This window comes from Filicampus tigris, chromosome 1 (genome assembly GCF_054856515.1).
Source record: "Filicampus tigris isolate MCC_2025a chromosome 1, RoL_Ftig_1.0, whole genome shotgun sequence".
In the NCBI taxonomy this organism is placed as follows: Eukaryota; Metazoa; Chordata; class Actinopteri; order Syngnathiformes; family Syngnathidae; genus Filicampus; species Filicampus tigris.
In genome coordinates this window covers 36,190,485-36,205,272 of record NC_141217.1, presented here as the reverse complement: position 1 = coordinate 36,205,272, position 14,788 = coordinate 36,190,485, and the positions used below count along the sequence as shown (strand labels likewise).

At 41.7% G+C, this 14,788-nt stretch overlaps 1 protein-coding gene across 1 annotated transcript; it reads left to right on the top strand.

The window, feature by feature from the left end:
- Positions 1-299: 299 nt before the first annotated feature.
- On the top strand, positions 300-14,305 carry sonb (SON DNA and RNA binding protein b). The gene is made up of 20 exons (XM_086037321.1): positions 300-465; positions 1,971-2,165; positions 2,594-2,625; positions 2,702-2,889; positions 2,968-3,131; positions 3,261-3,439; positions 3,683-4,025; positions 4,097-4,281; positions 5,267-5,410; positions 5,484-5,662; positions 6,630-6,764; positions 7,082-7,168; positions 7,252-7,437; positions 7,516-7,626; positions 9,532-9,648; positions 11,288-11,435; positions 11,506-11,574; positions 11,839-11,954; positions 12,039-12,140; positions 13,656-14,305. The coding sequence occupies exons 1-20, from the start codon at positions 383-385 to the stop codon at positions 13,731-13,733; spliced, it is 2,841 nt and encodes a 946-aa protein (XP_085893447.1). The 5' UTR covers positions 300-382; the 3' UTR covers positions 13,734-14,305.
- Positions 14,306-14,788: the final 483 nt, after the last annotated feature.

Below are 14,788 nucleotides of genomic sequence, written 5' to 3'. Positions count from 1 at the left end.
TCAGCCATCAGAATAGCTCGCACTGACATTTCGTGACATTGCAGTCATCTGCTGGTTGTGCTATGCTATGTTATTGTCACATGACTCGCATCACTTCTTTTTATGTCCACGGTCTTCCACCTTTTGAAGCATTCAAACAGTCTAAGACAACACATGGCTTCGATTTAAATGAATAAATAAATATATATTTTTAGTTCAGTACTCCGATACCAGTGTTAAATAAGTAGATATAACCCGATATTCTCTTTCACTGCTGATTATTCCGAAGAAAATATAAAACGAGGAACGCAGACAACAAACATATGGAGAGGAACCAAAGCATTATCCGGAACCTTGATTTTGCACCAGTACCTAGTCGGACCTCAAGCTGCACACTTTAAAAATGGCAGCCAACATAGAGCAAATTTTTCAAGAATTTATTTTAAATAAAATCAGAGAAATTGAAGACCAGAATATCGACAAAACGTATGTCACTATTCAGTTTTGCATGCATTGTAGCTGCACTCATGTCGCAAATAAACTGAAGTCTGAAAACTGTTCGGCTTGAGCAAAACGTTGAAAGTGGCCGCTAAACGATTTTTATGTTTGTTTATCCTGCCTAATCCTTATAGCAAAATGTAATATCGGAGCAATAGCTTGTATACAGTACAGTATGTATATAACTAATGACGGTGTGGCATGGCAAGCTGAATTCACCTCTGTCTTCAAAACGCATACCGTACGTTTGATTGCTGAAATTGTAGTCATTCAAAATATCTATATCTGCACACTGCTTTCAGAACTGCACTTCATCAGACTGCGTTTGTTTGTTCTATTTTTAATATTCTGGTCCTCTCAAGAAGTTTAATAAAGCAATCACATGTTTAGCGTTTAGTTTGATGCTTGATATTTCTCGATTAACAGCTATGGCAATCTAGATAAAAAAAAAAACAAGTGTGATTATCTTGATACGCACGCAATGATTGATGCATCCCGTGCATTCGATCCCTTTAGGGCAGTGGTTCCCAACCTTTGGTGGCTTGTGTACCCTCGAACCCTTTTGTCATGTATAAGTACACTCTACCTCACACGTGTTGATGATGATCCAAAAGTAGAACGTAATACAACAGATTTTTAATTGAAAATCATTTTATTTCCTTTCCTTAATGTGAACATTTAATTCTTAGGTATTGTCTTATTTTGAACTCAAGTGATACATAAAAAAAACAGCCTTGAAAATAAATAAGCAACATACAGTAAATGCAAAATAGGAATCAGAATTAAGAAAAAAACGGTTATATATAACTCATAACATTTACCTCAAAATACTGGAGGACCAAAACACTTAACAAGAATAATACACAGACCCACTATAGCAGTTTTACTTCCTTTTCATCCGTCATCTTAGCTTTAATGAATCACTTGAGCTGACACACAGCTGTTGTGATTTTGGTACTGCTTGGCCACAGGTTATTGATCTTAGAAATAAACTATTTTGCAGTATCCCCTGTGATGTGCTCAGGTACCTCTAAGGGTATGCGCAACTCTGGTTGGCGCGCGAAAGCAAATCATGTGTCAACTTCTATGATCCTTGCTAAAATCTGTACCAACATTTTGAATTATGATCTGCAATAAATAATAATGTTGAGATTTTCCAGGAACTTTTTGTTCCCCTTTTTACAGTAACTTGAACAATTATAGAACACACTGATACCCTTCACATCTGATTTCAAAACTAGTAATCCATCAATTTGTTGGACAGCTGGCATAGGCTCCAGCACGCCCGCGACCCTTGTGAGGATAAGCGGCTTGGATAATGGATGGACGGATATGGAATAATACAATGAGACGATGAAACATTCATTTGGTTTACCATCATAGTGGCCCTCTGAGGGAAGCTGTTACTACAAAGTGACCTGTGACAAGAATGAGGTTGACACGTCTGTTTTAGAGTTTGCCTAATAGTTTCATTTATTCAATCGTCTTGACAGTGCTCCTCAAAGTGTGGCTGCATGCAATGAAATGACTTCAGAGGATAACAGAGACAAACATAGTGATGACAGGAGTCCACAGAAGAAACATAAGAAGCACAAAAAACACAAAAGTAAGAAGAAGAAGCGGAAACGGGAGAAGGACGCAAAAGAGAGCAGTCCCGAATCTGGCAAAGAATTGAACTCTCATTCCAGGTAAAACTGACATATCAAATCTCACTGGCCATCAGACTTCTTACATTTAAAAAAAACAATATGAATGTGGGTTTTTTTTGTTTTTAATTAAAAGAACAACATCAACTGTGGACCATAAGTTGATGCACATTGGCTTACTGTATATTATCGACAACACCAGCTCATTTCATGTAATTACTTTTGCGATTCTGTATTGCCTTCTTACATGATATAACACTGATGTACAAGTCAACTCTCTAGTGGTGTAAAAAAGCCAGTGCTAATCAATTGTTCAAAATTGTCCATGTAGAATTCAGTACATTGAACTTAATAATCAGTAAATCCTGGGCCAAAGGGTATCTGACTATTACTGCCGCATTAACACCAGAGTTTAAAATGTGTTGTTTTTTTTTTTTTAAAACTCAGTTCTACCTTTTTTAATTTTGCAGAAAAGGAGCCCCAACAGAGAATGACCAGCCACGTAAGTGTTTTCTATCCTCTCCATCTGAACCATAAGCTTAACTAGTTTAGCACTTGGTGTTGACTTTTTATTTCAGATGATCATGCCAGTAGCTCCAGAAGTCACAAGCACAAAACAGGAAAAAAGAAGAAGAAAAAGAAGAGGCATAAGGACGAGAGACGAGGAAGTTCATGTGATTCTGACGCAAAGAAAAGGAAGAGTAAATGTGCTCAAAGCTCGTTGCCAAGGCCATGTGAGGAGTTGCCTGATATCATCCCAAAACAGGTAAAAAGAAGATGCTTAGCTGGGATTCAACGTGATTGATGGTCAAGAGGATAACTAACTAGTCTGTGCTCAATCCAGGACAGCGCCAGTGGAGCAAAAGCAGACGAGGAAAGAAAAAGGCGCTCCCGTTCACATTCCCACGGTTCACATTCCAGCTCAGAGGGGTGGAGTTCCCGACCTGGCAAACGAAAAGCCAGATCTCGGTCACGGTCCAGTTCACAGGCTCGCCACACCTCATCCAGGTACCGTGCACCGAGGGACTTATGAAATACGGCTAAAAATGCTAAAACCATTGAAAATGTAGTTATTGAAAGCCCCGACTCTACCTTTTCTTGATATATATGTATATTCTCTACCCGTATGTGCCTCAGACATCCCTTAGACAAGAGGGATGGTTTGGACCCATCCACAGAGTCCAAACAAGATGCTGCAAAAGGCATCCAACGGCGGTCTCCCAGTTCTAAAAGAAGAGACATAATCGAATTGAAGAGTTTGGACCATAATCACATGCCAGCAGAGACCACAATAGAAACCAGCAAAGACAAATCAGGTAAAACATTTTCATAGCCCTGTCCAGTCTCTCTACCTGTCTATGTAGACCCATGTTATAATAGTTTTGGGGTTTTCAGTATAGTTAATTTTTGACAAATGAAAAAAAAGCTCATGTTTGAAATAGAGGTGTTCTGATAAGGGTTTTATACTGTAAATACTTGTTTCTTGATTTTGGTGGTGGTTTTACCCCTCCGCTGCTCTTATGGCCATTCTGAAACTTTTCTTTGATTGTGGTTTAAAGTTCCAGCTGCAGGTTGTGCTGCACCTCCGTCTGTGCCAGATCCATCCAGTCAGTCTCATCGGACTGGTGAGCCCATCGACGCGCCGCTGAAGGCGTCAGAACACATCTTGTCCAGTGCGAGGAAATCCCCTGCAAAAAAGAGACATAAGCCATCCAAGTCCCCGACAAGGAACAAAGAAGAGAAGTCAGCTAAGAGGCAGAAGAAATCTCGGTCACCTTGTAAGACTCGCAGGTCCAGGTCCAGGTCCAGGTCCAGGTCCAGGTCCAGGTCCAGATCCAGATCCAGATCCAGATCCAGATCAAGATCCAGGGGTTCATCAAGGAGGAAGCGATCCCGGTCGAGGTAGGTTTCCCATTTGCTATGGAGGATTTGTTGTGGTAACAACACTAAAATACTACATGTGGCCTATGCAGACACCGGAGGTCACAAAGGTCACGCTCTGGGTCGCGACATGGAAGGCGTCGAGAGACTTACAGCCAGAGGGACCGCTGGAAGCGAGAGCCGAGTAGCTCGCCTGAGCTCATACTGCGCAAGAAAAGATCCCCTGCACGGAAACATGGCACTAACCCTAGCAGCTCTCAACGAATCAGTGAACTAGGTCAGAATTTCACCTCATCTCCGCGCAGTTGCCACTTAGGTCCACCGCACACCGTGCGACGCAGCCAAACCAGACTTGAATGGACTCACAAATGATGTGAGCGATTATTATGAGACTAAAGTTTGACTTTTTTAAGAAAAATGTTTTTAACTTTTTAGTCTTTACAAAAACATCAACATTTTCTCGGGGTAAAAAGTTCTGCTCCCATGAGAAAGTCGCATTTTTCCTGATAAAATTACGAATCGAAAAATAATGTTTTATTTGTATATGCGTGTATATACATATATATATATATATATACATATATATATATATATACATATATATATACATATATATATATATATATATATATATATATACATATATATATATATATATATATATATATATATATATATTTTTTTTTTTTTTAATTTATTTATTTATATATTTATTTATTTATTACACCTGTGGTTGTTAAAGTTGAGTTGTTAGAAATAAAGTTGAGTTTATTGAAGTAAAAGTTTAAAAGGAAGAGAGTCAAATTTTGAAAACACAGCTTTATTCTCATAATATTCCACATTCTATTCTGTAAAAGAAGTCTTTATTCTCAAATAAAAAAAAAAGTGCAGTATTCTTGTGTGGCTTTTGTTCAATAAAGAAAAACAACTTTATTCATCCAGGGATGTTGTTACATCCAAATTATATTAGAGTTTAAATAACCCCAGAGCGAAGGTAGGGAGGAGTAATTTTTTTTTTGGGGGGGGGCGTGCTGGTCCCCATGTGTAGGGATGGAGTACATTTTTTATGGTATGACAATGACAAAATATTTTTGGGTACCCCCAAGCTTGAACTCACGGACTGTACCTCTATGGTAGGTACACCAGTGGAGCGTACCTAAAAGTGGTCGATTTTGCAGTTCCGCCCTCAAAATATTCACAAAAAGTTCACAGTAATGGAATTGTACTGCTGAACGGAAACGTGACTTTTATGTTCCCCTCAGGCAAAGAACAACTGCTGGAAATTGCCAAGGCCAATGCAGCTGCTATGTGCGCCAAAGTGGGCATGTCCATCCCCGCCAGCCTGAAAAGCTCGATGCTGCCGTTGACGTTTCCAAGCATGGCCATGAATGCTGCCATGACGGCAGGTATGAATGTCAATTGGATGAGCCGTGTTAACTCTTCAAAAGCAGTACATCATTCCCTGTGTCTGCCTTACAGCCACCATGACCGCTGCCTTGTCCAACATCAACACCTTGTCCTCGCTGCTGCCGCTGCCCACCATAACCAACAAACCTCCCGGTGCAAGCCTCACCAGCACCATAAATGCCGCACTGGAGGAAGTGAGAAAGAAAGTAGCGAAGCAGGCTAACAGCATCAGCATTAAGGAGTTCACGGATGTAAGCGCCCAGATTCTAGAGATTCTTCTCTCAACACAAGTTGTAGAATTGGTTATAAGCAAATGATAGTCTGTTCTGTTTTGATTCTGTTATATAAAGTAGGGTTGTCCATTTTTTTTAGTACAGATATTTCATAGGACCCCCTCATAATCACAATTACATATTACTACCCTGCGCACCCCAAAATTCCATGGAAATTATTGTTATTCTTTTTTAAACATTTTAAGCTAAATATTCTCTTTCACAGAAACCATTTTTAACCAAATACATTCAAATTAAGTTCAATAGCTATCTGTCGTCCTTAGCTGACTCCCATTGCTTCTACTAACAACACGGCTGCCAACAGAGAGAAATGAGTTTTTCGAAAACAGCAAGTGTTGCTAGCTTGGCCGTTTTTGTTGCTACATTTAACAATTTTTCCAACCACTTGAGCAACTAAAGTGGCTGACATTTGTTTTCCATATATCAAGAATGCAGCCCGGGGGAATGCAATCACAAAGTCAATCACTTTGAACATTGCCAGAGACACGGTGCCCAGTTATATGTTGCAAGAGCAATAATGTTTCCTCATGTTGGAAACATTTAACCTGAGGTAGATACTTCCAAGCAGCAAATATCCGACAGAGGTCGTCTCGATCTCACAAACGTACTGTATATGACAAACCCAGACCAAAAAAAAAAAAAAAAAACACTTTCAATGAAATAAACCTAACAATACCACCAAGATTCAACCAGATGACGCTAAAGTAGTACTATACATTATGATGCGCCATCATTTATTGCAAATTATTTTGCGGATTCCCAAGTTACCGCTTGTGGATTCCAGGAAGTCCCCAGACGCCAGTTTGAGAACCAGGGATGTGAGAGTTTAATCCTCCCTATTGTCACTCTGTTAAAATGTGTTTTATTTGAACTATTAGATACATTGTTGCCCCCAATTCCAGCAATGTGTGTTTGTGTTTTTTAGAAGTGCAAGATGATCGTGGACAGCAAAGGTGAGCTGCCGGTGGCGGTGCCTCATGTGCCAGTCGAAGAGGACGACCTGAAACCATTTGGGGGATTGATTCTGCGTGAACATAAGGCCATCAGCTTCAACATCAGTGTAAAATCCACACACATTTCACAAATGGAATCATGCAAGACCAAATGTAACAATTACTTCCTTTGCCCATGCCTCGCCCCAGAAGTAAATCGTTTTTGAATCATTCTGCTCATTACCTAGAAATAAAAATAGCATCCCTGGTGGGTGGAATTAAAAAGTCCATGTGACAGCGTGAAACACAGATTTGATGTATTTTTGTTATTGTATATTCTTTCAAAGCAAATTCACTGTCTCAATTACACCCCATGTGATGTGGTTATGTGACTTATTCATGGGAAAAGGTGATTCATAGTAACCCTAACATGTTCGCCTTCCAGAACACAACAGTGCGAGCCACGGCCCGAAGTGATGCAGGCATGGCAAAAGAGTTTCCGGTGTCTTCTGGATCCCAACACCGTAAAAAGGTCTCAAGGAAAGATTTACACTTGCCTATGAGGGTTATTTTCTTAAGTGTTACGTTGTCAGTAATGCAGTGTGTACTATGCAGGAAAATAAGACATTGGACGCCTATGGAGACTGGGTTCCAGTGGAAAAAACGTCAGACGAGACAAAGACATCAGCAGCCAGCTCATCGTCAGGCACCAGTGAGACTTCGAAAGCCGCAGAGTTGCCGGGGGCAGCGGAGGCATCGGCGGGAGATGACGACAGCGTGTTTCCTGATCCGCCACCGCAGGTGGAGTTGCATTGAGAACTCAGCTGCTTGTCCAGGTGCACGAGTGACACATCCGTTGAACGTCTGTCATCTTTGCAGCCTGTCGATATCTCTCAGGCTGTCAGCGAGAGGATCAAAGCTCAGAAGCGATTGGCCGAGAACCCCTATGACGTCAGCGCCATTTGCATGCTTAGCCGAGCCCAAGAGCAGGTAGAAGATGTCTATTATTGTTCCTAAATGTATTTTTTCAAATGTACTTTATTATAATCGCTCAAGGGAAAATTCAACTTATATCATTCAGGTTGCAGCTGTGTGGGAATTTTCAAAGTTTAAAACTTTGAAGGCTGGCTCTTAATAGGAAATATAAATCGAGTTGGGGAAAATCCATCCATGATCTATAGCGCTATAGAGCGCTGGAGCCTATCCCAGCTGTCATGGGGCAGTAGGCGGGGTACACCCTGAACTGGTTGCCAGCCAATCGCAGGGCACACAGAGAAAAACAAACACACACACTCACAATCACACCTCGGGGCAATTTAGAGTGATCAATGAACCTACCATGCATGTTTTTGGAATGTGGGAGGAAACCGGAGAAAACCCACGCCGGCACGGGGAGAACATGCAAACTCCACACAGGAAGGCCGGGGCCGGAATCAAACCCACAACCTCCGAACTGTGAAGCGAACATGCTAGCTAGTCGAGCACCGTGCCACCCTAGTTGGGGAAAATATATTTTTCTTAAATAATCCTGACTCAAACCATCAGATTTTATTCAAGTACAGTTGAATATGAAGCCTCCATTCCTTGAAAGGGTTTTGCAAAAAAAAAAAATGCAGAAGCTTGAGAGAACGTGTTTTTTTAATCAACTTTTGTGGATGGAAAGGGGCTCTTTCCATTTCACAATTTGAATGGGTCCTTGTTGGTACTTTTTACATAGAGGAAGATTTTTTATTTATTAATGGGTCAGGTCAGGGGGGATGGCAAACATCAAACTCAGCATTTAGATTTTTGTTCTTCAATGAAAGAATCGATTCTTCAGTTCTTCAGATTTGAAACCTTGAACTAAATCTGAAATTCCATGCTTTTTAATTGTGTTTTGCAAGGATGTCTTCTTATAATAAAACCAAGTCTTGGTTTCATGCTTTTTATTTCCCAAATTCCACATCGTTACTTCCCATGGAAATCTACCGGAAACTTGGCGGCCATTTATTGGAACTTTTCCACCACATTGCAACCCTAATTATTATTTTTTGTTGCGCACCAGACCACATTCATTCAACTTTCCTTCCTGTCTGACAGTGGTTCAAGGTGTATACCAGGGGTCTTCAATCCTGTTGCTCCTGGGCCACTGCCCTGCCTGTTTCCCTTCTCTCTCTGCTCCAACACACCTGATTCAAATGATCAGGATCGTTATCCAGCTTCTGCAGACCTTGCTGATTATCTGATCATCTGATCACAGGCAGGACAGCAGCTGTCGAGGAACAGGATTGAAGACCCCTTCTCTATACAATACAGGACAATGTAGTAGACATACCTGTCAACCTCGGGGTGTGCTGAATCTTATGAAAGTTGTAATTTTCCCTTACATATCTCTATATAACCGTACACATTACACATTATTTTCAAATGTCTGGTGTTACGTGAGCGGAAATCAGCCATGTACGGCGTACGTGTTTGAAAAGGTGTTCCCACCTGCACAAATTACACCGAAAGTGTAACTTGACTTGGTATGGTAGCATTAAAAGGACAAGTGTCATTTGACATTTTTTAAATTGATAGATGTTATGTGTTGTATGTAAGAATACAATCCGTCTAATATATTTAATGAATGTGTGTGACGTATTTAGTCACTCTTACGGACAGTAAAGCAACTCAAAGTGCGTGCTGGGGCCCAGGAAGTACCGTGCCGCTGCCAGCATGTGGCAGTGCTGCATTCCATTACGCAATGTATAGAAGAAGCCCATAGGCGTACATCACGACAACATCAAAACAGTGTGATACCAGACACTAATTGAAGCTTTCATAACAGTTGTGTATGGGATCTGGGCGGGGGGGGGGTTACCCGAGCAAAACCACACGTGCTATTTGAGCTCATCTCAAGTTTTCCGTTAACAGGTGGATGCATGGGCCCAGTCCAACACTGTTCCTGGTCTTTTCACGGGCTCTACGGGAGCCCAGGTCCTCTCCTCGGATGAGCTGTCCAACAGTGGCCCACAGGCTTGGCTGAAGAAGGTAAAAGATGTAAAATAGTCAATGATACCGTTAGGAATGAAGGCAGTTAATGCCAAAAGTGTATATGTCAGTGGTGTCCAAAATGTGGCCCGAGGGACATTTGTGTCCCGTGTTTAGCAGTCCATGGCATATCTTAAGATGAGTGATTGACACGACCCCTGCTGTTTGCCTATATTGAACTGCATGTAACAAACAAACTCAGATCTGTTATGCGTTATACTGTATGTTACTAAGATAAAGGCAAATGAAGCATTCATTCGTATGAAAGACAGTTCATCGACTACACTGACAGGTATAAACTTAGTGAATACTTTGATGTGCAATTGGGCAAGCGTTCACCATGACAACATAATTCTGCCACACAGGTTTTGTGTAAACATAAGTATATACCAGGGCTATTCAACTAAATGATTCCGTGGGCCAGACCAACATGCTTGGCCGGCCTGATCTACTATTTACTATCAATTGAATAGTAATGGTATATACAATACAGTAAAGGCGTATACTAAAGGCACAAAATAAATAACACAATAATGCAAATAATTCAGTGGCTCTACCACTTCTTATATATCACTTAATTTCATGAAACACGTTGTGTAAACGTGGACTGCACTTCTTAATCACTCAACTTCTTGTATGGACCGATAAGTAAATAAAACAAAAATTAAACTTTACCGATCTTCAGCCCGTAACATCACACATGCTAATTAATTTCAGTAACGTTAAGCAGGCATTACGGCATCTCATTTATTAAATAAAGAGCAACCTATTTTATTTTGGTTTGTCTTTGGTTTCATTAATGAACCATGAAGCCAAATTGATCCTCTTAATATTTGACTGCTTGACACCTTTGCACGTTGCGCAGTCATTATCAAATCATTTGACTGGAGGACGCTGCTACCTGGCTTATGTTTTTTGGGCGGCGTGTCTGGCGCCACCGATAGTGGATGATTGCTGTTATAGAAGAGGCGTCAACCTCAAAACGTCAACTGGCAGATCAAATATTTTTCTGTGCCATCAAAAACAGCCAATATTTTACATGTGCGGCGCACATCAGACAGCCGTGGCGGCTCACACACTTGCACAAACACTTCGCTCAAATGTATGACGGCAGATGAAGGAAAAAAAAAAAAAAAAAGACACTGTAAGTTTTTCTTTTTAACCTTGTGAGGCAAAAGTGATCAAGGAAGCATGTTAGGTACTCGCCCTCATGTCTCGTGAGATGGAAACCTCACTGAAAGCTAGCATGGGCCAAGCCTCCCTCCCTGCCGGATAATAACACCATAACATTTGAATTGGTTAACCATATAGTCCAAATGCTTCACAGGGACTACAAATGTTATGTCCTTGTGTGCCGTCTTAGCTCAGCCGTAACGGCTCAGATTCAGAAAACAGGTCAGCCGCGATTGGTCGTTGTGAGCAGTTGTGATGTCATTTTCAGTCGACAGCAGACAAAATGGCCACCCCCACAGATGGCTAAAAAGGAGTGCATTTTTGCTGCTTAACTCATATTCCACAAACACGAAATCAATCAGAATGCCGTGTTTCAACTCGTGGGCCTGCTGGGAAGAAAAATGTTTGGGTTGACTTCGGCTTTAAGCTTAGGCTTGTTCCGATAACCCTCAAATGTCTTGGTTAGGACCAATTTCTCAGGGCAGCGCCAGTATCGGGTGGCGTAGGAGAATTTTTGATGAGAAAGATGGGCTGGAGGGCAGGAGAGGGCCTCGGGAGGAACCGCGAAGGCACTGTGGAGCCGATCGTCATTGACTTCAAAGTGGACCGCAAAGGTCAGAGGGTCCTGTACTTTCCCCGCGCTTGAGATGAATGGCCATTAAAAAACTTTTTTGTTTGATTTAGGACTGGTTGCTGAAGGGGAGAAGCCACAGAAGCCAACAGGGGGACTGGTGGTAACCAAGGACCTCATGGGTAAATGACCTGATTTTGTAATACCTCCTAAGATCATGAAGTGGCTGCAATAAATAACTGGAAAGATATCATGAGAACATGCACTCTGACAAAATGGCTGGCACTCTTCAGTTAAAGAAAACTAGAATATTACATTAGAAAGTATTGAAAATTAACTAATGAAAATGTCAGTTTAAAATGTTCAGAAATGCCCTTTTTTTATTTCAATGGCTCAAAACCCAAAGCTTCTAGACCTCCTGATTTCATTTGACTCTTTCCATACAGGCAAGCACCCGGTTTCGGCCCTGATTGAATTGTGCACTAAGAAACGGATGACGCAGCCTGACTTTGTCATGGTTCACCATAGCGGCCCGGACCACCGCAAGAATTTCCTCTTCAAGGTAGATGACTTTATCTATATGCGCTCGTACGAGGCTGCTGTCGGCTGGGTAATGTTACTCATCAATGAAGTGTGTATTCACCAGGTCACGGTGAATGGTGCGGACTATCAGCCCCAAACAGCTAGTCCCAACAAGAAACATGCCAAGGCCATGGCGGCAACAGTGGCACTGCAGGCTCTTGGAGAGGTAACATAAATTCCAAGGGCTCAGTGAACGTAACAGGAGCGCGGAATGCTCTCTACCATTTTAGACGTGATGTTTTCAAATTCCAATTCTTATCCAAGTCCTGCTGCTAATAATGGACCTCTGTGAGTAATTGACACTGACCTAAAAAAGGTTTGTAATTACCTTTAGATGCCGCAAGATGGCGGCACGCGAATCACTTTTTTTTTTTCAACTAAATGAAGTCAGCACCAAAGCAATAGTTTCATATTACACAGGGCCCGAGCACAAAACGAATAGCAACCCCAAAAATGTGTGAATAGGCAAAGATTTACAAAAAGTGAATCACAAATTTACAGGGAAACACTGCAGGTGATTAGTGAGTTGCCAACCAAATATAGGTGGTGCACACTGTATCGAGTATTCCTCAAAGACTACACAGTATGTCAGTCACCTGATCTCAGACCAGGATTTTAACAGCAGGCAGCAGGGATCAACCTCAGAATTTGCTGATGTGTCCCATGGGCTCCAGACAGAATTTTCATCCAAGTACGTGTGACATTCAATTTAATCAAAGACATTTGAGATCCTTAAAGCGGAAATCAACCCAAACATATTTTTTCAAGAATATTTTTCCCAGCAGGCATACTAGTTGAAACATGGCATTCGGATTATTATTGTGTTTGTGGACGGCCGATTTTGTGGAGGGGCGCACGGAGGATGACAATTTTTTTTATCAAGGACACAAAGCTTGGACACAAGTGGGTCTTCATCCGTCCCTCTAGTCGCCCCAAACCGGGTCAAGTACCGGCTGATGTGTTGTGTTGTATTCTTTTAAAAAGAAAGACAACTGTTCTCTTCCACAATACCACGGAGCCACTATGACTAGCCTGCACAACACTATACAGTGCTCTTTTTCATGTGCGTTCCCTCCCTGCAGTATTGTTCTCACAGGCATGGTCAGCCCTCTAGTGGACGCCCATTTCACTGACGAGAAAGAATGTGGATAGCAATTTTGTTTTGTTAACTAACGGTTAACATTGAGTGCAAACCTCATCTTTGCATGTGAAGTATGTCCTAGCCTGGGACATCTCTAGACTGTAAAAATCTCTCCAAACCTCACGGGTCATGCCAGCTCAGCCGTACACTGAAAGCTATGACCCGGAAGTAGAAGACATTCGTTCTCCTCCTAAGATAACATTGCTAAAATAAAAAAAATTGGGGCAATATTTTTAGAGGTTGATGTGCCCATAATTAGAGATGTCCACAAAACGATCAAATAAAGTCATCATAATGAAAAGTGAATCCATGAAGAAATCCATGTTCAAATGGGGAGGGAGGGGGGTGGGGGGGCACAAGCATCTTGGTGGGTGGGCATGGCCCCCTGTGGCCCGCCCTAGGTTCAGCCACAATTGAGCGACTGTGAGGCAGTTTGTGCAGAATCATCACCCCGGGCCAGGAAACATGTGGGAGTTGAATCACCCACATCTCTCAGGCTGCATGTGCTGGATCATCCATGGCTGTTTTTGTGCTCGCCAGGTTCCCGTTGATGGACCTGGACTCTATACTGGTCCTGTCTTCACGGCGGCTTCCACTGGCCCCCTGTTCTCCACATAGACGTCAAGGAGTCACCTGGTTATGTGACCATTGTTCTTTTTCTCCTCGTTTTCAATCTGCTTCTGTAGTCACACAGTACTGTGCAAAAGTGTTAAGCCACTATTAGATTTGTTGTTTTAGCAATGCTACAGTGACCATGTTATAACTAAAACGTCTGTACTGTGTGCCTCATGGAGGATGATGAATTTATTTTGGATGGGTGGATGGTTTCATTGTAATCATGATTCAAATTCGATAAGGGTACAACACTTATCCATATTCTAGGGAAACTATAATTGGTTCCTTTAAGTTCTTTTTTTTTAACCTGTTCACCCAATGTCTCAGATTTTAGAGGTCAAATGACTGCTGTAAGGGGAAAAAAGGAAAAAGCAGTGGTGGCCTTTTGCACAGTGCTGTACTGTATATTGATGACCTGAATTTGAACTTTGGAAAGATTTTAAAATGAAATACCAAGAAGGACTGTTAAATTATCTCAGTCAATAACTATGTCTAGTATAGTTGTAGTACAGACAACTGATTGTTACACATACTCATTCACTGTGTATTCAAAATAAAGCTATTTATGTCACATAGTGGAGGAATTGTGTGTTTGGGGGGTCATCCTGTGAGTGGCCTCTGCTGCAGACAAAAGATTGATGCAGCTACACCCAAATGCAGGTAAAGCAGGTAGGAAACCTGCATTTTTCTAATGGGGATCGGGGGGGGGGGTTGTAAGTGGTAACTGCAACAGGTTCCAGTTTTAATGTTGAAGCGGACCAGGAGGGGGCAGCACTTTATTACCTTGTAATTTTAGAAATCACTGAAAATGACACTCAAGCACAAGAGTGCGCACATTATTCTAGTGGGTTGTGTAAGAAGATAATGGCTGGAGCCAAAATCAGCCCACTTCAATACAGGACACACGAAGTGCGTGTGCGTGTGTGTAGAAGTCAGGCGAAAATAGTACCCCCTCACAAGTTCTCATTTTGGAATCACATCATGCACTCGAGTCATGGTTCAAGTCGTATTCAAATTCTTTTCAACAGTCATGGTCTTTAATCACTGCACTGATTCCA

Bases quoted from the DNA above. Each gene is read 5' to 3' on its own strand.
- sonb (XM_086037321.1), top strand. From the start codon at position 383: ATGGCAGCCAACATAGAGCAAATTTTTCAAGAATTTATTTTAAATAAA. The intron at 3,132-3,260 runs GTACCGTGCACC...TATGTGCCTCAG, and splicing joins GCTCGCCACACCTCATCCAG to ACATCCCTTAGACAAGAGGG. The intron at 11,575-11,838 runs GTAAATGACCTG...CTTTCCATACAG, and splicing joins GGTAACCAAGGACCTCATGG to GCAAGCACCCGGTTTCGGCC.